Raw genomic sequence first — 23156 nt, forward strand, 5'->3', positions numbered from 1 at the left:
TGCTTTTTTTCTGCGCTTTTTTTCACTACCACCGGATTCACCACTATCATCAACTTATTGCCACTAATTTTTACAAATAATTAATTATTATGAATTTTGAAATGATACGTCTTTTTTTTAGTTAAAAAAAGCTGAAATTATTTTAAATAGTACAGGAACCATCCACACACTGCTGCTGGCTAAGGCGGCTGTACAAGGTGCCACCTGCTCATCAGACAAACATTCACACTCCGATGGGATGGGCAAGGGATCGAACCACTGACCTTCTGATTGGCAGACAACCGCTCTACCACCTGAGCCACAGCTGCCCACAGAAACCATTTCATTGTTGTTTTTTTTTAAATGCTATAACATTTAATAAAACACCCCAAATTCTATGAAAGTAGTGATCTGATCCTTAATTTTACTTGAGAAGAGCATTGTATTGAACAACCCATGTTATGTTTGGGCAATTTGCTTGAAAAAAACTCAAATTTCTGATGTAAAAACTTTGAAAACAGGTCAAATTTGACAATTTCACTTAACTTAAGCATTTTAATTTCATTCTACGTGTCTACGTGAAATACTGTACTTGTAACCCCGCTACATTTATCTGAAAACTATAGTTACGTTGCAGAAAAAGATTTTAAATACCTTTAACTGAGCATATAAAATGTCATGCATTGTACAGTCAATTCATATCAGTATATAAAATAGCTAGAATCAGCTCCATGTCGAACAACTCCAACATGTAAAAGCATCAGTAATAATCATCACTGGTACTTTTACTTTTTACATTTTAAGAACATGTCAGTGATAATACTTACATACTTTTACTGAAGTACAGTTTGGAAGGCAGGCCTTTTACTTGTAATGGAGTACTGCGACTTTTACTTCAGTAAAGGATCTTTATTCACCACTAAGACAGAACCGTGGAAATAACTTTTGTATTACTCAGTGTGTGTAATGTCATGTTGAATAACAATACTACAATGTCAAAAAAATACACTGTTACAAGTAGAAGTCCTGCATTCAAAATCTTCAGTAAAACTACATTACATTACTACTAAATGCACTTCAAAATAGCAAAAGTAAAAGAAAGTACTCATTATTATGCAGTGGTCTCACTCCAATGATTATTTAATAATATTTTAAGATTATATCAACTGATTACTGTGTTGCAGCGTTTTTATGTTGCAGCTGTTGAAGCTATATTTTACCACTTTATATACTGCTGGCTAATCTTCAGCAACATACAATTAATTTGCAAATTGAGCGTATTTGTACGCACAGCCTGAATATGCAAAGTCGCCAATAACTATGGCTATCAGATAAATGTAGTGCAGTAAAAAGAACATTTCTCTCTAAAATATAGTATAAAGTAGCATAAAATAAGAATACTCCAAAAAAGTTTGAGTACCTAAACATTGTACTTGAGTAAATTATTAAACTTGAGTCAATATTTTCATCTATCGGTCTGCTGTACATATCTATCGTTATTTTTAGCTGTGTGAATATTGTTTTTCTGAATTGTAAGGCGACCTTTGGTGTCCTGAAAGGCGCCCTCAAATAAAATGTATTATACCAATACCGTGACTTTGATACCGGTTCCTCAACAAAACTTTTTTATAAAATCCATTTAAACAAAAAAAAAATGACATTACACAAATCTTTTTATTATTCAGCTATTTTACACCTATGTGACGCACAAGGTAGTCAAGCCTCTCAGAATACAACACGTGTGTGAGCCACTCTGTGCGTAACAGGGCTTAAGTACTTGAGTCCGGACTCAAGATGCTTTTTTTTTGTCTCGGACTTGTCTTGAATTTGGTATTTAATGATTAGGGAATCTTCGATACTCGATACTATGGAGGTAATCCGGCCGGTGCTTAAAAGGTATCAAAGTCCAGTACCCTGCCCTCCACCATCATCAAGGAATGAATAAGACCAAAGAAGCAGCTGGAAGTTTCTTTTTCCTGTGCATCTGTGCTTTTTATTGCAATAATACATCTGCATGTTGATGTATATTTACACACACACACACACACACACACACACACACACACACACACACACACACACACACACACACACACACACGTTAATGGTCAGAACAAAATAAGAACTTTGGACAATAAGCACTGAACACATGACATGAGAAAAACTCCACAAATTACCCACTGGCTGTCTAAACCTGGATTTAAAAGTGCACACACACACACACACACACACACACACACACACACACACTAAAACACACACACATGCTCACATTCAAAAGCACGTTCTGCCACCACACACTCATACACACACGCTCTCTGACACACTGGGCACATGCAGCGTTAACTTCCCCACACATGCACACGAGCGGACACTATCTTTGAGTTCCCACGAAGACCCGCTGAGATAAGTACTAAAGGTTTCTGAGGCAATGTTAAAAGTGTAGAACATATTTTCTTTTTTTTTTTTTAAAGTTTAACACTGATGATGCCGTCGCTACAATTGCTAGACCGAACTGTACTGTAAGCAACATGGACAGACAGGCCAACAATCTAACATTTACTTTCACTATTACAGTAACCTGGTAAAGTCAACATCTCTGGAGCAATCGGGAGGAAGAATCATACTGATAGAGTACGAAATAGACTTGAGACCGATCATTTAAATTCTTGTCATACTGCATTTTGTCTATATATACTATGTACAGAACATCAACAAGTTACATACTGTATATTTAAAGGGTTTACATTTACACATGGAACAGCCACTACATATTCACTAAAAGCAGGTCATAGATTCAAGTCTTAAATATTCCAATAGCTTGTCAGTCAGTCAGTTTTGGATTCATTCTTTTGATTCCGCTTGTGTTTGTGAGGATACATATGGTACTAACAATAACTATCTTCAGCAGGACGAGGGATATGCAACCAATACAACAAATACTATAGCTGAAAACATACATGGCTTCTTTTTTTTGGGTTGTTTTTACGCACAATGCACAAAACCAAACATTTTTTTACAATCATCTATTGCGATTTCTTTACAGATAACAGATTTTTTTCAACAGTACGACTTCCAGTACTTTCCTGTGATATGTCAATGAAGTAAACAGTGATATTGACTACAGAAACATGCTGAGATAAAGAGGACTTGTGTGTTCCTCTCTTTGACCAGGTGTGAATTTAAGTAGATAGACGGACGCATGGATCACTGGGCGGGTGGACAAAAGGGAGAACTTTTCTTCCTCTTCCTCATTTTGTCCAACGGGCGGCTTGTTGGTGGCCCGATGCTTGCTTCAATCCTCCACCCCCTCTACTCATAGAAGCTGCGATCACTAGAATGAGGAAAAAGCAGAAGACGTTATATCAATTTTGTGTTGCGTTACTCCCCCCCCCCCAAGGGCTCCCTTTTTAAGAGGGGCCGCTCAACAAACTCCAGTGTACTCACACAACACCAGCACAACGCTGGGCGGTGTCTTGAGTAAAATAAAAAACCACGAGCAGGATTTAACTGGCTATAAAACAAGAAGAGAGCCACAATGTAACACCATTACTCACTGATTGAGACTACTGCACTCTTTATTCTGTGTATGGAAGGTTTAATAAATTTTGTTATATTGCCAAAACACCATGGCAAGCCTCAATTCTCCAACATGCCATCCAAAACTAGTCTTAAAAGATTGGATTGTAGCCCCGCAGGCTGTCACTCCAGCCGTCTACTCTGGGATTTCCGCCAGGGGCGACCAGGTTAGGGTTGCAACAGCTATTTGTAAAATCACTACTACTACACGCGTTTGTGTGTAAAGTCCTTGCTAAGTTCTTAGAAACCTCTAGCTATCTTTCATTGTTTATTTAAATCGCATTTTCCTCAACACTTTAAAATGTCATATGAATTGCAGACATGGGAAAGATCCCCATTGATATTAATATGAGTTTAATTACATTAAACGACAGACTGTAGCTGACATGAGCAGCGCTATTTTTAAGGCACTACCCATATTTTTAAGCCCCAAGTCGAATATATCGGAGCTTTCAGAAAAATGGGTTTGAGAGTTTGTAGCATTTATGCAGTTTCAAATGAGTGGGAAATTATATATATATATATATATATATATATATGGCTTTAAATTAACTTTTTTGATCACCAGCCAACATGGCTAGTACATTTTTAAAGGTACCAGCCAATCAGATTTTCCACTAGACACATTTTTTCCAAAGAAAATAAACCAGATTATGAGAAAATATTTAAGCATCTGTGTTTCTTTGAATAGTTTTTATTTGGGTTGATGGCAGATATCCATTAAAGTCTTCTGCAGCCTGCCGATTTAAAACAGACGCAGTGTTATTCACTACATTCATCACTGGCCAAATTGGCTAGTAACCTTACAATGTTACCCGCTAAAGTTAATATTTACCAGCATTTGGCGGGTGTCAATTTAAAGCCCTGTATATATATATATTATTTTTTTCTTTTAGCTATTTAGCATGTTTTGTAACTTTAAGTACAGTTTCTTTGCAACTCTTCCAGTTTAAACCCTTTTTAAGTAGCATTTTGAGTGTCAGGTCAGATATGTCGACTATATTTCATATTAATTCTTGGCAGTTACTGGATGTAAATATTTAGTGAGAACTAATCTCTACAAAAGAACTTGTGTTATTGCGTGTGGTATGTGTGGTGCAAGCCATTTTAATTAAGTCATGCATTATCTAGTGAACACTAATAACTACGCCAAGTTTTGACTTACGAAGAGCTGGTACAACCGACTCCTTAAATCTGTACTTTAAGAAGCAGGATTGAAACTTATATTCAATATCATAAAAGCCAAAGAAATGCTCAAAAATCTTAACACTCTAAAGAATCATTCATGTTCAGAAATGAATACAAATGAGTCCTAAAATTGAAACTGTAAAATAAAGATGAAGGGGGAGTAAAAAATGCAATGCTTGCATGACATTTGGAATGTCATGTTACATAAATCCAATACATTTCTTGTTAAGAAATAAGAATGATAAACTGTAGGGGGCAGACTTATGTAAGATACACTGGGTGTTCACATGTCCATGTAAAAATCCATTTTGCTAATGAAAGAAATGTAAAGATGGAGTGGCAAAGGGGTCGTTTAACTTAACATACTTTTTCTTACAAAATACAAATCGAATGCATAAGAACTGGTACTCCAATAACCTCAAGCATTTTAGTGTACAACCTTTCTCAGTCTGATATATGACCAGTAGCCTATGGTGGCTAACATTAGCTAATGTTAGCAAAATGTAGGTAGATACTGCTGTGTAACTGATATTACGGAGTTAATTTGCTGACTCTGCTCTCTGAGTATTTACCATTATCATGTACATGTCACCTGTGTCCAAAGTTACTGTACATAGTCTCGCCTGACATTCAGAAATGAGAACATTTGGTTACACTTTACTTGACGGTATCTACATAAGAGTGACATGACACTGTCATGAACGTGTCATAAACGTTTATGAACAAGTCATAAACGTTTATGACATAACGCTTCTGTTATTAAGTGTCATTCGGTTTCTGTCATGACAAGTGAGGGTTAGAGTTCATGTGTCATGACAGTGTCATGTCACTCTTATGTAGATACCTTTAAGTAAAGTGTTACCGAACATTTTTACCCTCAGTGCAAAATGTTTTACATGTAAAATGTACTGTACACACTAAGGGGCCTTTCACACCTCCTTCGTTTGGTCCAGATTTTCGGACTTTTCAGTTTGATCCGAACACAAAATTACAGGTGTAAAATTTCAGGAACAGCTCAGTGCTCGGTTTGTAGCCTACATGAGAGTGACGGTGAATGTGCTCAGAGCAGCTGTAGGTTTCAGTTTGTCTCTGAATAAATGAAATCCAAGAAAAGTTCCCGTGTCTTGCTTCTCAACAACGCAACAAAACAAAAAGAGCCGCGGTGGCACGGGGAGAGCAGCAGTCGCCTGGAAAAAAAACTCACAAAAACTCCGACACAGAGAGAGGATACGAGAGGACGGGGAGGCCTGTCTACAAACCAATCAGTTACAAGTTATCGGGAGACGCGGCTCACGTATGTGATGGCGACGGGACATGGTTATGTGATGTACAGTTCTTTAGTGCGCTTTCATAACTGCAGTGTGAAACCAGAACTAAACAGATGAAATGTATACAATGTAAAGAAAACATGAACCTCGGTCGGGACCTTGGTTTGGACTTTCAGGTGTGATAAGACCCTAAAACACCACTTAAAACAGTTACCTGAAGCTGCTTCTGCAATCAAAATCCTAGAGCAGTAAGAAAATAAAGGTTAAAATGCTAATCTAATAGCTAACTGACAAGCTACTCCTAACCTTCAGCCGCTAGTCTCATCGCTTTCCTGTTGATCTTACCAGTGCACAGCAAGAGCGACCGACAGCTTAAATTCGGATTTGATCGCCTTCGTTCAACCTGGTGATTGCAAAATAAAGCCGTTAAGGAGACTGGTTGTTAGCCCTTTTTCTGCACTGTTAGGATTGCTCTGTGTGCAGTGTGGGAAATGCAAGATCTTTAAAATCAATGTATTCTGGTGTGACATTACTGAGCTGTGTTCAAAGTACATTCTGTCAACGATGTTTATGGGAATAACAACAATGAATGTACACATAACAGTCTAAAGAAAACACGGGTAGGGGTAATAGCGGGAGAAACGGAAATGGATGAAGATGAGGATAAAAGAAGAGGGTTTAAGTCGATGGAAGCTGATGACAGGCAATGAAAAGGGTTGTGATTGGCGAAGAGCGGTTGTACTCACGCCCCCTCGTCTCTGAGCAGAGACAGGAACTTGGTCACTCTGTACTCCTGGTCCATCTGGAGACAGTAAAAGAAGGGAGAGAGCAGAGGGAGAGAGATTGAACACTCTGTTGACAGTAGAAACAAACCATCAGCAAAAGTCAATATGGCTCACGTCAGAAATCTCCCAGCCACCACAGCTGGGCCACTTGAGCACAAACAGTAGCTTCACTAATCTTAAAGGAATAGTACCAATAGACTTTTAACAGAACTAGGCTTATTCACTTTCTTGCCAAGACTTAGATGAGAAAACACCACTATACCACTTTCACATTTGTCTGGTAAATATAGTATACCTACCATTAGCAGTCAGTTAGCTTAGCTTAGCACAAAGAGCAAAACAAGGGGAAACAGCTAACCTGGCTCTGTCTTAGGGTTACAAAGTCCGCCTACCAGCGCCTCTAAAGCTCACTATCTATTTTTTAATCTGTAAAAACATTGGTTTTATAGGGGTTTATGTGCCAGAGTATTTCTTGGCAGGGCTGTAAGTTGGTTTTCGATGTAGACTGCTGTCTAACATCTTACACATCACATCACTTATGCATGGTGCTTTGAGAGCTGCTCCACTGCATCGGTGAGTCTCCCGTACCTGCAGCGACATCTCGATGAGCACGAGGAGCTTCTTGATGCCGATCCAGACTCGCTTCCCTTTGAGCTGATGGGCGATGTTGGCCCGCTCTTTATCGGTGAAGCTCCCCAGCAGCTAAAAAGACAACAAAGACATTAGAAAGGTGGCGATTTCCAATACTACCTTTGAAACCTCCAAACGAACAGCTAAATAAAGAAGGACCGCCGGTGAAACATCCTTTTAATAACGTTTAAGACACTTACATTTGTTCAGTACCTTTAGTGAATGTAGTTTTTTTTTTTCTTTTTCTTCTCACATACACTAATGAGAGAATGGGGGATGGGTATTTATAATGCACCACATTCATCTGTGTGTCCTTGTGTGTATGGGTGCGCGTGTGCTTGTGTGTGTGCGTGTGTGTGTGAATACCTCTAAAGCATCGACTAGCTGCTCCCCAGTGGAGATGTTGGGGATGTGGATGGTGGTGCTGAAGGCGTCCAACATCTCCATCTCCTGCAGCACGTCCTTCCTGCTGGTGGTGCCGATGATGAGCAGCTTCCGACCCTGCAGGAAAAAAGAATAAACAATTTGCGTTGCGCTTTGTTAATCACACCGCGTGGCAAATGACATTCCCAAGCTTACACACGTAAAACCTTGTGAGCTTCGACAGCTACAACCAGAGGCACAGTTCAGATTTTAATTTCAGCAGATTTATATGGGTCATGGTTATACAATAACAACAATATGAGGAAAATATCTAATTGCGATTATTTTGAATGATATTGCAATTACGATATGATTCATGATATTGGAGGAAATGATCATTTCTGTATCATTATTCTCATTTTCATTGACAGATATTAAAATTTAAATGAATTAAAATAAATAGAGCGTGATTTTTTTTTTGCGAGGATCTGTACCAAACAAAGATTTTTTTTCTTAAGTCTGTAGGATACAATTTGTAAGATGGGACGTCCTGAGGCACCACAATACTTAATTTAGAATGGTTTGATATATATTTTGCCTTGAACAAATACTGCGCCCCCCTGAGTCAACATAAACTACAGTGAGTTCATTGTAATGAAGTAACATGTCATCCAGTGCAACAGTGTGGCTCACTGATGTGTTTTTAATAGTTTTTGGAGAATAATGGAGCTCTGTGGAACAGAGGAAGAATATACATCATGCTTTGGATACACACACAATACTTGGTTTGGGTCTTTTCGTGTGATTTGTTGGCCAAATGTATAATATATACACATGTAGCCAGAGTAACAATGTGTATACAAGTTGCAGATGAACTCTGACCTTTGGCGGAGCTCTCTTCAGCAGCACCAGCAGAGCCTGAAGTACCAGGTTGGAGAAACGAGGCCCGATGGGGACGTAGTCCAGCAGACGCTCAATGTCGTCCACCACCACACAGCTGAGCTGTGACTTACAAGCATCATCAAAGACCTGAAACAGAGGGAGGGAGGAGGGAGGAGGGAGGAGGGAGGGACAAATGATTGAAGAAATGAACAAAGGAAAGACAATAAAAGCCAGGGACATTAGTTCTATAAGCCTAAGGCTATTAAATGCAAATGTCTCCTTGTTTGCTGACATTCTACAAGGGATAAACACGCTGCACTTACCTTCTTGATTGCCTGGCACTTGGCGATCTCTGAGTATCCAATCATCTTTTCTGGAGAGCAGATCTTAATGAAGGGGAACTGCGAGTCCTCTGCAATCTTAGCTGCCAGGGCCGTCTTTCCACAGTGGGGTGGGCCTGGGTGTGTGTGGGTTGAGAGGAGAGGAGGGGATGCAATTTACTGCACTAGCATGTGTTTGTATTTGTGTAGCTATTCAGTGGGGTGAAAGCTGGGGTGTCGTTTGAGTCATTTAGAGCAAATAATCGTTTTCTCTATTTGAATACATTTTACTGAAAGGAAAACTGCTTTATTTCAACCTGGGGTATTTCCCATAAAGATGTTTTTTGTGACTCTATGGGTCGTGCTAACTTTGCACTCGCCACATCCGCTGTAGAGATTTGGGGAAATGAGTACACTCGCAAAACAACGTACGTATATCAGGGAAAGTTGCCTGACCCTAGCCTGATGCGCCAGATGGGTTTGTTAACACAGAACTATCTGAAAAGCCGTCATCGAAAACTGTTTGGAAATCATCTGGCAGGTGATTAGATAAATAATCTGCCTATCACGTCAACCATTGTTGTTTTGAACCACCAACAGTCGCAGCCATCACACACGCCTAAACCCGAATATTCCCTGTAACTAAACTGTCTAAACCGCGCCCGTAGCTGCCAGTAGCTCCGCACAGGACGCTGATTGGTTGAAAGGCTGGGCGTTTGGACACAAACGCATTACTTGAAGCCTGACAAAATGGATTTTCGTGTAATATGTGATCCCGCGTTTCCGGCGAGATCCCGTGATATCGCGAGAATCCAGCTGCCGTGAAAGGTAAGCATGCCCGTTTCAGACGGCTACTTTCTGTGTTTAATACCAGTCAGACTCAGAGACAAGCATTTGAAATGATTCATGAGGCTCGAGCCTCATACGCTATTGTTCCCTTTCTGAATAGTGTAAATCTTTGCATGATCTTATTGATCCGTAGTATCAGGATACTGGATTTAATCTTATAGAAAGTCAGATAATAGCATTTTTGGCAAAACTGTTAAAAACAGAATTGATTTAATAACATCTTTTATTTGACTAAACACGAATTTAGTGTATGTTTTAGTGTGTGTGATGCCATTTACTGTATATGTGTGCATGTTTGTGGTTTCTTACCCTCCAATAGCACAGCCACCAGTGGTGTGCGATCACTGTTCTTGGTCTGCTGTATCAGCAGCTCTCCATCATCCAGGACGTGAGTGACTGGGTCACCCCATTTGATAATGCCGTTCATGATGTAGTTGGAGTAATCCTCCTGGTTTGTACCAAACGCCTGGATAAAAAAAAAAAACACGTAGGAAGTGTTAGGAACTGTGTTCTGCCTTTTAATATTACATGATTAAACTGCATTCTGCAGTCAGAGACTTAGGGCGTTTTCACACATACCTCATTTGGTCCGGACTTTCGGACTTTTCAGTTTGATCCGAACCAAAATTAGTGTGGAGGTGTGAAACCTCCCCCGGACCACGGTCCGGATCAAAAGACCAAATTTTGGTCCGACCAAAAGAGGTGGTCTCGGTCCGGACCAAACTGAACCATGGTCCGGTTTGTTTATAGTGTGAAAGCATTTTTTGGATGGTTCGGACTTTCGGACCAAATACAAGGAGCTCTGGCAGACTCTCCTTGTGTTACAAGACCAGGGAAGCTCCTTTAAGGAATAGCTCGGTGCTTAGTGTGTAGGCTACATGAGAGAGTAACGGTGAATGCGCTCAGAGCAGACAGCTGTCGGCTATCAGAGCAGATAATATATATATATATATAATACTATAGTTTATTTGTTAAGTGGTAGTAAATGTACAGTGTAGGTTTCCGTTTGTCTCTGAATAAATTCTCCAGAAAGAAAGTTTCCGTGTCTCGCTTCTCAACATCACAACAAAAAAAAAAGAGCCGCGGCAGTAGGGGGGAGCAGCAGTCAGCTGAAAAAACTCCGACACAGAGAGAGGAGACGAGAGGACGAGGAAGCCCGTCTACAAACCAATCAATTATAAGTATCTGGAGACGCAGCTCACGTATGTGATGACGACAGGACGTAGTTTTGTCACATTTAGATCTTTAGTGCGCTTGCATAACTGCAGTGTGAAACCAAAACTTACCGGATCAAATGTTACAATGTAACAAAAACATGAACCTTGGTCCGGACCTTGGTTCGGACTTTCATGTGTGAAAATACCCTTAAACTCTGGAAAGACCTGATACATACAGGTTTTATGTCGTTGTTGAGGGATCCCATGAAGTCACTCCTGGTGACCTGCAGCTTCTCTGCTCTCTCCATGTCCACTTCCACTGTAGATGTGGCCTGAAAAAGAATATACACATGCAATTACATCAAAACAATGTCAGATTTAAGGGCCGCTCTGAGTATGACTCAGAAATAGGGCTGCACCCTTAGGGCTGATTAGTTGACTAATCGTTGTTTTGCTTTTAGTTGACTATGACGTCTTTTTTGAATGCCTTTTCTTGCTAAATTACTTAAAACACTTTGATAATGTCTTCTGTGGCTCAGAAGGGAAGAGCTTCAAAGTCTGAAAAAATAAACCTGATCTCATGTCATTTTATAAAACGTGGGCATTTAGGAGGCAGGAGTCTAACAAAAGCATGGAATACGTGGGAACCAGTATTTTTGGAACTTCTTTTTAACTCAAGGTCCACTTATCAGCTTTCTTTTTATTTATTTGTTTGTCATATTGTCTGTTCAGTTGACGTGTACTCAATGGCTACCAAACCACTTCTACTTCCCTGCGATATGTGGGTGAAAGCCCCAGAGAAAGCAAGTAAGTACTCCTTGACTTGTAGTTATTTTGTCAAATGACTATTCCTAAGGTCAAGAATGGACTTTCCCACCAACAAAAATCTTTGTTTTTTTTTTTGGTGGAATTGATATGTTATCAAATCTTACCATTGTGGTTGCCGTAATGCTTTGAGTGATGTAAAGAGTAAGTTTAATGTTGCCCTAGAGTAAGTCAATCAGTTTACCCGCAGACCGCTATGAGCTGGAAGGCGAGGGTCACTTGAACGTTGGGGGGTAGCTGAGCTAGCATTACCGCTAGCAAGCTAATCTACTTGCATGCTAATCTGCTTGCATGCTAATCTGCTAACCCCTATTGGCTGTGCGAGCTGTTATTACAATATCATCTTAAAGACCACACTGACTGTGGTTTTCAACACGTTATTTTATGTCATAAATCATAAAAAAAAATCAGTGGACACATTGTATTTGGCACACTTTATGTATTTGAAAGTGCAAAGGGACCTTGATGTGTCGGTTCATGGCGGTGGACTGAGCAGCCCTGACCAGCCCCTCCAGCTCGGCACCGCTGTAGTTCTTAGTTTCGGCTGCCAGTTCCTTGATGTCGACATCGGGAGCGAGCAGGTTGAAGCTTCGCATCTTGTTGGTGTGGATGGTCAGGATCTGGACACGGCCCTTCTCATCAGGCAGACCTGGAGGTGAGATGACGAAGCAGCGAGGGACAGAGGAAGATGGGTGGAGAGAAAAGATGGACCGGGGGTATGGAAAGGAAAAAAGTGAGTGGTGAGAGGTCAAGGGGAGAGAAGTTGGGGTTGTGTTGAAAGAATGGAAGGAGTGAGGGAACAACGGAGGGACAAGGACAGTAAAAATCCGTTCAGCTACTGTGGAGATATCAATGTCTAAAGTCCAGAATACAGTCTTTCATGCAAATATGAGGGCATAGGTTTAGTATAACATCAGTATGCTTTTACCTGTAGAATAACTTCAAACCCTTTAAAGGGTCTCCTCCTTGTGTAATATTAAGAGGATATTGAGCTGGGGAACATAGGTTCCTGCGAACATAGCACCCTGGGAACATTGGTCCCTGGGAACATAGGACCCTAGGAACATAGCACCCTGGGAACATAGATCCCTGGGAACATAGCACCCTGGGAACATAGATCCCTGGGAACATAGCACCCTGGGAACATAGCACCCTGGGAACATAGATCCCTGGGAACATAGCACCCTGGGAACATAGATCCCTGGGAACATAGCACCCTGGGAACATAGCAGCCTGGGAACATAGATCCCTGGGAACATAGCACCCTGGGAACATAGAACCCTGGGAACATAGATCCCTGGGAACATAGCACCCTGGGAACATAGCACCCTGGGAACATAGATCCCTGGGAACATAGCACCCTGGGAACATAGTACCCTGGTAACATTGGTCCCTGGGAACATAGCACCCTGGGAACATTGGTTCCTGGGAACATAGCACCCTGGGAACATAGATCCCTGGGAACATAGCACCCTGGGAACATTGGTCCCTGGGAACATAGCACCCTGGGAACATTAGTTCCTGGGAAAATAGTGCCCTGGGAACATAGCACCCTGGGAACATAGGTCCCTGAACATAGGTCCTTGGGAACATAGAACCCTGGGAACATGGATACGCTCCCATGTGAACTTGCACAACATAAAAAAACAAATACAAAATATGACTAAATACATCAAAAAATAATCTTACCAGCTGTGAGAAATACCTAAAAAAATAGAAGGCATTATCTGTATTGGCTGGTGTAGTTTTATGATGAAAGCCTAAGCAACGTAGCTAGCTGAAAAGGTTGGTGCTCAGTGTGTTTAACTACAGTAACAATACTGTCAATTACGCTAGCTAGCCAGACAGTCCTCTCGATGGCACGACTTATGTTACACACACAAACACACCCTGCACATATTGTGCATGGACACACCCATCTCATTACCATATACGCAATAATAAAGCTGGAAATGTGGCGAGGAAAATGGCCAGCATTTTGAAGTCATGGAAATGGACACTGACTCGAAGTATAATTTCAATCAGAGTTGTTTCTAAAGAAAAAGACATGGAGTTGAACAGAGAAAGAGAAAAGGTCCTATAGCACTCACTAATTTCCATCTTGACCTCAAACCTGCCAGGCCTCATCAGGGCATCATCTATCAGGTCAGGCCGGTTGGTCATACCTGGAGAGAAAGAGAAAAAAAGACAGACATTGAAAGAAGGCAGGAAGGAGGGCAGACTTATGGAACTGATGCTGATAAAAAAAAAACTCAGCCAAGGAGGTTATGTTTCATTTCTGTTTGTTGGTTTGTCTGTCAGCAGGATTACGGAGAAACTTCTGGGCCGATTGTCTTGACACTCTTGGCGCTTACCCACTGCTAGCACCAGCTCTGCTCGGTTCGGCTCGACTTGGCTGCGGTGCCCCGTCCTCAGTTTTCCATTGCAGATTTAGTACTGCCTCATGCGTGAGGCGAGCGTGGCTGGTCGTCATAGGAAACTGCAGTGACCTAACGCGACACACACACAAAACACCGCTGGCTAAACTATTACAAAATGGCGGGTTTGTTCAGGACACCCCCGTCTGTCGCTAGCAACGTTGAGGCAGTCATTAGTGACGATTCTCTCCCACCAATCAGCAGTCTGCAGGTTTTCACGTCACCTTTTGGTATCGCCTGAGCTCGCTTGGAACCTCGTCGGAGGTGACACCAGAAAAAGTACCTGTTAGCTAGTATCAGGTGAGTAGAGTCGAGGCGAGTCGAGCAGGTACCATGTAATGGAAAAACACCATTAGTGGAAGTGTAGCATGGGCAATGGATGAACCCATTAAATTCTGGAGCGGATCTGAATCACGGGGCAGATACACTTATTATTTTTCACTTCCGTTAACATTGCGAGATAGGGCACAGCCTTGGCAGAGGTCTGCGCTCTCCGGTGCCCTCGTAAGACTGTATGACATTCATTTAGAGGAATCTGTCACAGTGACGTCTGTGCAGATGCATACAATAACACAAGACTGATGTTATGTGGAGTAAATATACACCATGTATTTACATAAATTGTCTTGATATCATTTCATATGTATACCCTAACTTTTTGATCATACTTAGCTGAAAATCTAAATATTGCACATTTTAGAGACAAAGGGTTTTCGTCACTGCCATTATTTAAAAAAACAAAAAAAAAACAATCTGCAAATAAAAGAAAGGAAACAGTACTGGCAGGAATATGGTCAGACTCTGTAAAGCTGACAGCGGGGCTCAAGAATCACTAGTAAAAACTGATTTGTTCCTAAATTGCACGAACGAGGAATGTCCAGTATATCACTTCATGTCAAACTTTTCACTCTTTATTTCTTTCACAGTATGGCGCTGCTCTAAAGATGCGTAAATGGCATATTTTTATTGTGAATTTTTTGTCTCCTCTAATTTAACTGTAAATAAAAACTGTCCACAAATGGGGCAGAAAAGGCAGCCTTGTGTAACAATATTAGGGGCGTGGATTATGCAAATGATCAAATCTCATGAGTGCACACCGACTCATCAACAAGTTGGTGCAGTTTAGAGTTTGGTGAATCTGACCTGATACGAACAAACCTCCCCAGAAGAAATAGTAAGAGAGGCTTAAGATTAGAATAGAAAAATGTTCTTACATTAGGCCCACTGTTTCTGAACCAAAGCTGTCAGTAGACTGTATTTGTTTTCTGCTATTAAGTTATTTTAATGGTTTTGCAATTTTCATACCTAAATTCAGAAGATAGGTGACAACTTAAACAAAGAAACCAACATAGTGAGGTGCTGGGCCACCAAGAGCCTTCAGGACAGCTACAATGCTCCTTTGGTATTTATTCGCTAATGTCTGTGGAGCTCTACTCATCTGCTTTTATGATGGTTTCAGCATTTCTATCATTATAAAATGTCATTTGACCGTGAAGATGCACGGAAAATAAATATCACTGCAAGGTTTACAATCTGGGACCCAGTTCACAAAAGCAATGTGCGAGCACTGTGTAGAAGGGGTTCTGTAGAGTTCTACAGGGCTCTTGCATGTTCATGCATCGATCCCATGTATGTGGATTGATTTGAGTGGTAAAACGTGGGTGAAACGGGCCCCTGGCCCCCAATCAGTATAATGTCTCACACAGCTGGCGAGGATGATAAATACTGTGAATCAGTTCCCTCTGATGTTACTGACCGATGACCAGGATGTTGTTAAGTTGCTCCACGCCGTCAATCTTAGACAGGAGCTGGTTGACCACGGTGTCGTGCACGCCCGTGCTGCTGGCGCCCGTGCCTCTCTGTTTGCAGATGGCATCCAGCTCATCAAAGATGATGATATGGAGTCCGCTGTTGGCTCCCAGCTGGAGACAGGTCGGGTTAAAAAATGATGAATTAAGTTTTTTATTTTTTTTTTATTTAACCTATAAATAAAGCACATTGAGCGTCTCTCTCACCCTCTTCTGCTCTTCCTCTGCATCAGCGAACAGTTTGCGGATGTTGGCCTCGGACTCCCCTACGTACTTGTTAAGGATCTCGGGGCCGTTGACCACCTTAGGCTCGCGGGCGTTGAGCATCTTGCCGATCTGCCTGGCCATCAGTGTTTTACCACAGCCAGGAGGCCCAAACAGCATGATGCCCTTCACGTGCTTACACCCTGGAACAAGGAGAAAAGGGAGTTATGACAAATGCCAAAGGGAAGAGATAGAGACAAAGGAAAGACAAAAATGGAAGGAACAAAAGAAAGATGGAGGGAAATAAAAAGTGCCAAAAGAAATCACAAAAGAGGGAGGTAGGAAAGAAAGAAAGAAGTCAGAGAAAAAAGCAGTTAGGAGGCAGGGGAGGAGGAGAAAAGGATGTATGAATGTTATAAAATAGTCTATTGCCTGAAGCCAGAGGGAGAAGAAACCACATTAATAAAATGACTCATAAAACCAAGAAATAAATAGTATGTTGCTGTGTGTGTGAGAAAAAAATAGCTGCTTTTGTACTGTGACTAATCCTGTGACTAACCGAGGTGTTCTACCATAATTACATTCACTTGTTGGTTGAAAAAACAATTCATTTACAGAAAAATTAAAAAAAAAGCAAATGAGTACCTGCATAACATATATGTGATAAAAAGGACAGAGAGCTTTCAAATCTCATAAATACAGAGACAAATAGCGACATAGTGACAAATTGTCTCATAATAAGCCAATAAAAGCATGGTGGACATAGAGTCTCAGCACTAAAAAATAAGCCAAACACTAGGGCAGTCTGGCAGGTTAAAACATATGAAAAGTGACCAAACAGAGTAAGGATAGAAAGGGTTTCTCACCCATCTGCTCCACAATGTCTGGAGGGAAGACTCTGGAAGCAAAGGCTCTGCGGAAAATGCTGGAGAATTCTTTGTCCAGACCTCCAATTCCCATCTTCTCAAAGTTCCATTCTGGGTTGATGATTGTCTGTCGTGCCTCCTTGGTCTTTGCCTTTCCTGTTAAAAAAAGACATAAGGGAACTACTTGGCCAGCAATTCACATATATATATATATATATATATATATATATATATATATATATATATATATATATATACATATATATTTTTAAGCAACTGACTCTATGAGGATAGAGTGAGATATTTGTTAAAAATATCTGAAAATAAACCATCCGCAGCTCAAGAATCAATTAAAAACCATAAAATAAAAGACAAGTTTGGTCTATAAGTCTTTCTTGGCCTTATTCTTAGCAGACAGGTGATTTGTGGAAGATGATGCATCTATGCATAATTTGTTCTTACTGCCATCCTGTGGAGGAAATAGATACTGTAAGAGACTGTTGCATGATGGCTCCACAGCCCTCATAACATTCATGCAGCACCCTGAGTTTACCATGAGGCTTGTACAGCATTGAAATGTCTCAGCTTTTTATAAATACAACTTCACGTTACACTTATATGCTAAGAGATACATAAAAAAAAAAGAGTTCTGACATTATTTACCGCCTTGATTTAGTGACATATTTTCACTCTCTTTGCCCCTTAAAATCCTTAAAAATGGTCCTTAAATGTTCATGTTAGAATGCCTTAGAAAATGATGAGTTGCATCAATTCAGCATAAGGATTTCCTTAGGATGCTGTAAGTAAAAAACCTCTGACCTCTCAGTGTTTGCCCTTAGCTACTTATAACTTCAATATTACCTTATGCGTTGCTATGCGTTGCCATTTCCCACTGGAAGTTTTAAGGGAGCTATATCAGTCTCTTAAGAGTGAAAAAAAGTGTGGAACATGAGACAATGGCTGAATGGTGATTGAAGAAAATACCAAGACCCATTTTTCAGGACAGGGAAAACTCCACTGGCCAGCAGACTATCTTAAAAATCTCTTTAAAACTTGAACCGGCCGTTGAAAACAAGTTAAGTAAAGTAAGTCAACGTTACTTTGGATTATGTGCTTTCCATATTCTCAGAGGAGAACAACGTTCTCGTCTTCTGTCCAGTTTGCCTTTCTTTTTCTTTTTGTATTCTCTTTGTTGTCCATTTTTGGAGAAGACTAACACTGACAATAATGCTGTCAAGTAACGTTAAGTAATGATTATGTGAGTGAAGCGTAACCACGGTAACTAAAAGTGCACATGTGCTGTATTATGACAGTGACTACTGTGAATGCCTTAGTCTTCACACTTAGGCAAGGAGACAGCCTAAGAATCTGTATGCAATGCTTCTAACTGAACCCCTGAGCTTAGGGGAAATATTTTGCACAACTGAAGGTAGTTTATGGAACTGGGAACTGATCCTGAGGTCAATTAAGTTTTGGGAAATAAGGAACGCACCAACTAGTGTGAGGGATGAACTCTCTGCCTTCTCAAAGATCACCTGGCTGTTGCCCACCATCAGTCCGATGTCGATCTGTCAGAGAAAACAGAGATTATCAGTAGCATCAAATTATTCATCTATTTATTTCTATTATTACTGATGTCCCTCTGTTCTCCATGGCCCAGAGATCTCTTTTTAATCACTTTGGCTAATAGAAGGCCATCTCTTCCATGGATTTTCTGATGGTCCTGAAATATATCTCCCCCCACCCACCCCCCCATGTCCTGATTAGCTGAGAGGACTCTCCTTTACATGAAGAATATAAATGCACTGTGGGTCCAACGGCTAAAACGTGTACAAGAGCAAAAGCACCACCAGTGAGGAAATGTACTGCAAATGTGAGAATGCAACAAAAACAAAATCAAAATCAAACTAATACATGATTGGTTATTTGCAGCATGTCTGGTTTTGACGCACATTTCCCTGAATGCTTTTGCTTTCAAGTGACTATATGTAACTTTTACCCGTTTCTGAAACTGTAATGTTCCATCTGATGATCATAAATGGCCTGTAACAGCAAACGAGACTAACGGTGAAAAGAACGCTATTTTTATATATAGTTTTTATTAATGCCTCTGCCCAGGTCCGATTTTTCCCGCAAAGTAACAAAATGATTTATGGCAGGTAGACGGCGCTACCGAGCACACAATCTGACGGGTCACAGATTTCGGCTGAACACGGGAAAAGCCTGTTAGTGTTAGTGAGTATGCAGGTAAAAGATAGGAGGAGATGTCTTTATGTAGGCCTAATTGTATTTTTATTTAAGTATATAAGTTATCTGTTGTAGTTATGGCTGATACTGGGGCAGGGCCATCACAGAGAAGAAGGAAATTAAACGAAGAACAACTAAAAGCTAAAAGGGAGAGTAGACGACTGGCGAAATCCGAGTCACACACTCGGTGAGGTTTTTAACAAATGGAGACAATAACGGGATTGTAAATGAGTCAAAACCTACCCCGAATTGGCCCTCAGGTATGTTATATGTCTATTTCATTCATAAAATAACTTTACAAAGAGTGATGTGGTTGTACGTCAGTAGCCGACATTAAATTACGTCACCCTTCCATTTAGCGCCGACGGTTTATTCCTTTTAGTCCGTGTTCGTGTTGGCTTACTATTCTCTTTTCCTTTGTCCCCCTGTAACGTTACTTGTGTAAAGCTTCTGTGCATAAAATGCTTTATATTAATCTAAGTTATCGTTATGTTGGTTGCTACAACAATCTCTTAATGCTTTGGCTCGTGACACAGTGACAGTGATAACGTTACTCGGATTAGCTCACGAGACATCCAAAGTAGGCTAAGTTATTGTCTGCAACACTTGAAATGCAACGATGCATCTGTAACATATTCTCTTATTCTAAATGAATTATCATCTGTCTGAGCAAAAACATTCATCCCAACTATATGACCTCCCCGTAACGCTAACGCGTATAAACACTACCGCTTTTGTCCACAGGGGCCGCTGAAATCAGCAACACTGAATGAACATGTTCTATTACTGAACACGGCTAAATGGGAAAATATGGGAATAATCCTTGTAAAATGAAGGTTAAATAAAATAAATAATAAAAATCTTTACCTTTGTGTTTCAGTATTTTTATTTTTCGATCTGAAGTGCACTTCCCTCAGTGTTTGCAGCTTTTGCTGGTGATGCATTCTGTCCTTAGGGACCACCATATTAAGGTGCATTAATAAATAATATAGTATGATGCATACATTTGCATAAATTTGGGGTGGGGCGCTCCTCTGTATTACAGTGGACCGGCTGTGAGGTGGGTGTATATGAGGATCATTATGACGCTTCAATTAATTATTCACCAGAAGCCATGAAGCAGCAGCAGAATATGGTAAACATATGCCACTCGACAGTGTTTGCCACTGTAATGCTTCTATCCCCTTGATTCCAGATGATATCCAGACCATTTCATTTCCCAAAAGCAATTACATTTCAAGCTGATTCTCTATTAGGTATAAATTAAAGCTGAATTATGAAGGGGTAACTGTATGTTAGTCCAGTTTACAGATAAGAGAGCTGAAATGTGTACTTGGGGCAGATCAACTGTCCCTCTCTGGGATTTTCTGAAAAATAGAAGGCTTATACAATTAAAAAATACATATACAAACCCACTATCTGAACAGGACAGGGTAGATCACCCATTTCTACAAAAGCCTAATTTGAGAAAGGCTTGTGAATGGTGACACGTTTAACTCTTCCCTCCATTGGTTTTGACGATAAATCCCATACCACATTCACCACAAGCTCTGCAATGTGGTCAGGTACCTTCTGTTTCTTTCCAGAAGCTGTTTCTCCTCTGAGGATGCTGGCATCCATGGCCTCGATATCTTTTACCATCAAACCAAACAGCTTGTCACAGAAACTGAACACGAGCTGAGAGACGGAGAAAAGCAAAAGAGGATGATCAAACAACCTGCAGAGCAAAAATGTATGTGGGCCTCCACGTCTGTGTTTTTTGTATGTGTGGGGGATATTTTAAAGGTTTGTGAATATGAACCTGCTGGGTGACAGAGAAGGCCTGGTTGTTGAACTGCTGGATGAACTCGGCGGCCATCTTGTCTGAGTCGTAGGGGGAGGAGTCAGTGCTCTTCTTTTGCAGGAAGTCTATTTCGATTGTCATGGCGCCAATGCACTGCTTGGACTTGTCAAAGTTGTAGTTGGCCACTAAGGGGACAGACAGGGGCAAATCGAAACATATACGGTAAATAAATGCAACATCTTACATAAAGTAGAAAACATTAGATTGTATTAGAGGAGGACGGTGACAGTTTAGAGCGTGTTATAAGGGTGATTTGTAGCCTTTTCAAAAACAAAAAAGAGAGCAAAAGTGCAAGGAATGGATTAAATTGTGAGTGCTCTAACATAACACAATCGTTACCATATCCAGCTACCTAGCTTACTGCCTACAGTCGTTACCTAGCATGCTACTTTAATAGCCATGGGTTAGCATATCACTCATTACAACTAACAGTGTGTAATATTTTCCCCACTGTGCGGAAGGCTGTCCTGGATTCTTTCAAAGTTCTGGGTAACGTTGGCAGCTCTGCCCTGCTCTTAATTGGATGTGGGTCACATCAGTCGGTCTTCATCCAAAAAACTATTTCTCTTGTAATATTAGAAGTAAAAACATACCAAAAAAGCATCTAAGCTAAGCCAGCATTATCCAGTCCTTCCAGAAAAACGCAATTATGTGATCGCATAATTCAATGCATAATCAGCCAAAGTCCGCATAAATTGCCGATTTCCGCGCAAAATATGCAGGGCTTGCATGATTTCATAATCCCCGCATTTTCATTGCAAAAAAGTCACATATATCTTAGCAGAAAGTTGAAAAATGTTGCGTTTACTTCACACAAGAGCAGCCATTTTCCCCTGTTGCCACGGGAACGTTATGAAGTGACGTAATTAGGCAACATGAACATCATCGAAACGCTGCAAACCCCGCGATGAAGCCATAATGAAACCACAGTTTTTGCAAGTTCCCGCAATTTTTGCAAGTTCCCGCAATTTCATCGCATAAAATTGCATAAATATCCCACATATTCCATCGCATTTTTTAAGAAAACGTGCCGCATAATCAAGGATTTTTGCCCACAACAATCACAAAAAAACTCAAGCATTTTTCTGGAAGGACTGATCATGTTAGATGTTTATGTTAGAACAATTAGAAGTGTACATCTGTCCTTATCATACTTAAAATACTAGGACTAACTAGCTCTACACTGCAAGAATAATACTACATCTTTATTCACATGTCTTCTTCTTCATGGACCATTAATTGGTGAAGACGCTAACTTATTGCTCTTTTAGCAAGCAATCATGTATTGTAGCCACAAGTGCATATTTAAGGCCCTTTGAGAGAGTTTTCCTTCAATAGCATTCGCCTGCTATGATTGGCCAGGCGCCCATGCTCTCACGAGGCAATGGAACCTGATTTGTTCAGGTCCTATCCCCTGACCAATCGGCTATCCTAACCTTAACTATTCAAGGTCAATGCATAACCTCAACCAATCGGGCTGTTTCGTAGGGCGGGTCTTGCCAAGAAACCAGATGGGATCTATAATAAAGTGTCAGTGACAGTCACCATTTTAGCCGGAAAACTGGATGGTGGCCAATTAGAAATGAGAAGTCTGCTTTTGTCTACGTTAGTGTGAAATCAAGGACCCAATACCCAAAAATGAGTAACTAAAGAGGTTTGGTCTCTATAGCTAATTTCCCGCTTTATGAAAACTGTGCAGGGGGTGAATTCTTTTTATAACTCACCCCTTTTTAATTATATTCAGGCTTTAAGTTCTGCATAATTTGGGGCTTTCCGCTTCGAGTGACAGGTGGCTGTCGTCACAGGCGGTGAGCTTCATTCAGCCCGCCTCAGCTCTGCAAGCTCAACGTCTTTGGCCATTTTTGGTTTAGTCGTCGCCAGACACTGCCAAGAGCTGACCCCTTTGAGCTTCATTTTGGCACTGCAGAAACCTATAGGTCCAAGAC

At 40.7% G+C, this 23156-nt stretch overlaps 1 protein-coding gene across 3 annotated transcripts in view; it reads right to left on the minus strand.

Moving 5' to 3' along the window:
- Window positions 1-2737: 2737 nt before the first annotated feature.
- Window positions 2738-23156, minus strand: part of LOC116052933 (vesicle-fusing ATPase) — a 54767-nt gene continuing 34348 nt past the window's right edge. The window contains exons 6-22 of one of the 3 annotated variants that reach the window (XM_031303789.2): window positions 21169-21335; window positions 20937-21044; window positions 18613-18688; window positions 17121-17276; window positions 16258-16457; window positions 15999-16164; window positions 13916-13990; window positions 12287-12474; window positions 11237-11332; window positions 10153-10309; window positions 8998-9131; window positions 8675-8821; window positions 7796-7930; window positions 7388-7501; window positions 6761-6816; window positions 6360-6417; window positions 2738-3313 (exon numbers count right to left, since the gene is read on the minus strand). In XM_031303789.2, the coding sequence (XP_031159649.1) occupies window positions 6387-6417; window positions 6761-6816; window positions 7388-7501; window positions 7796-7930; window positions 8675-8821; window positions 8998-9131; window positions 10153-10309; window positions 11237-11332; window positions 12287-12474; window positions 13916-13990; window positions 15999-16164; window positions 16258-16457; window positions 17121-17276; window positions 18613-18688; window positions 20937-21044; window positions 21169-21335 (2006 nt within the window). In that variant the 3' untranslated portion in view covers window positions 2738-3313; window positions 6360-6386. Of the gene's footprint in view, window positions 3314-6359; window positions 6418-6760; window positions 6817-7387; window positions 7502-7795; window positions 7931-8674; window positions 8822-8997; window positions 9132-10152; window positions 10310-11236; window positions 11333-12286; window positions 12475-13915; window positions 13991-15998; window positions 16165-16257; window positions 16458-17120; window positions 17277-18612; window positions 18689-20936; window positions 21045-21168; window positions 21336-23156 lie in introns of those variants that run through there. The other 2 variants (XM_031303790.2, XM_035994014.1) reach the window with 2 other exon arrangements.

Source organism: Sander lucioperca, chromosome 17, assembly GCF_008315115.2.
Source record: "Sander lucioperca isolate FBNREF2018 chromosome 17, SLUC_FBN_1.2, whole genome shotgun sequence".
Lineage (NCBI taxonomy): Eukaryota > Metazoa > Chordata > Actinopteri > Perciformes > Percidae > Sander > Sander lucioperca.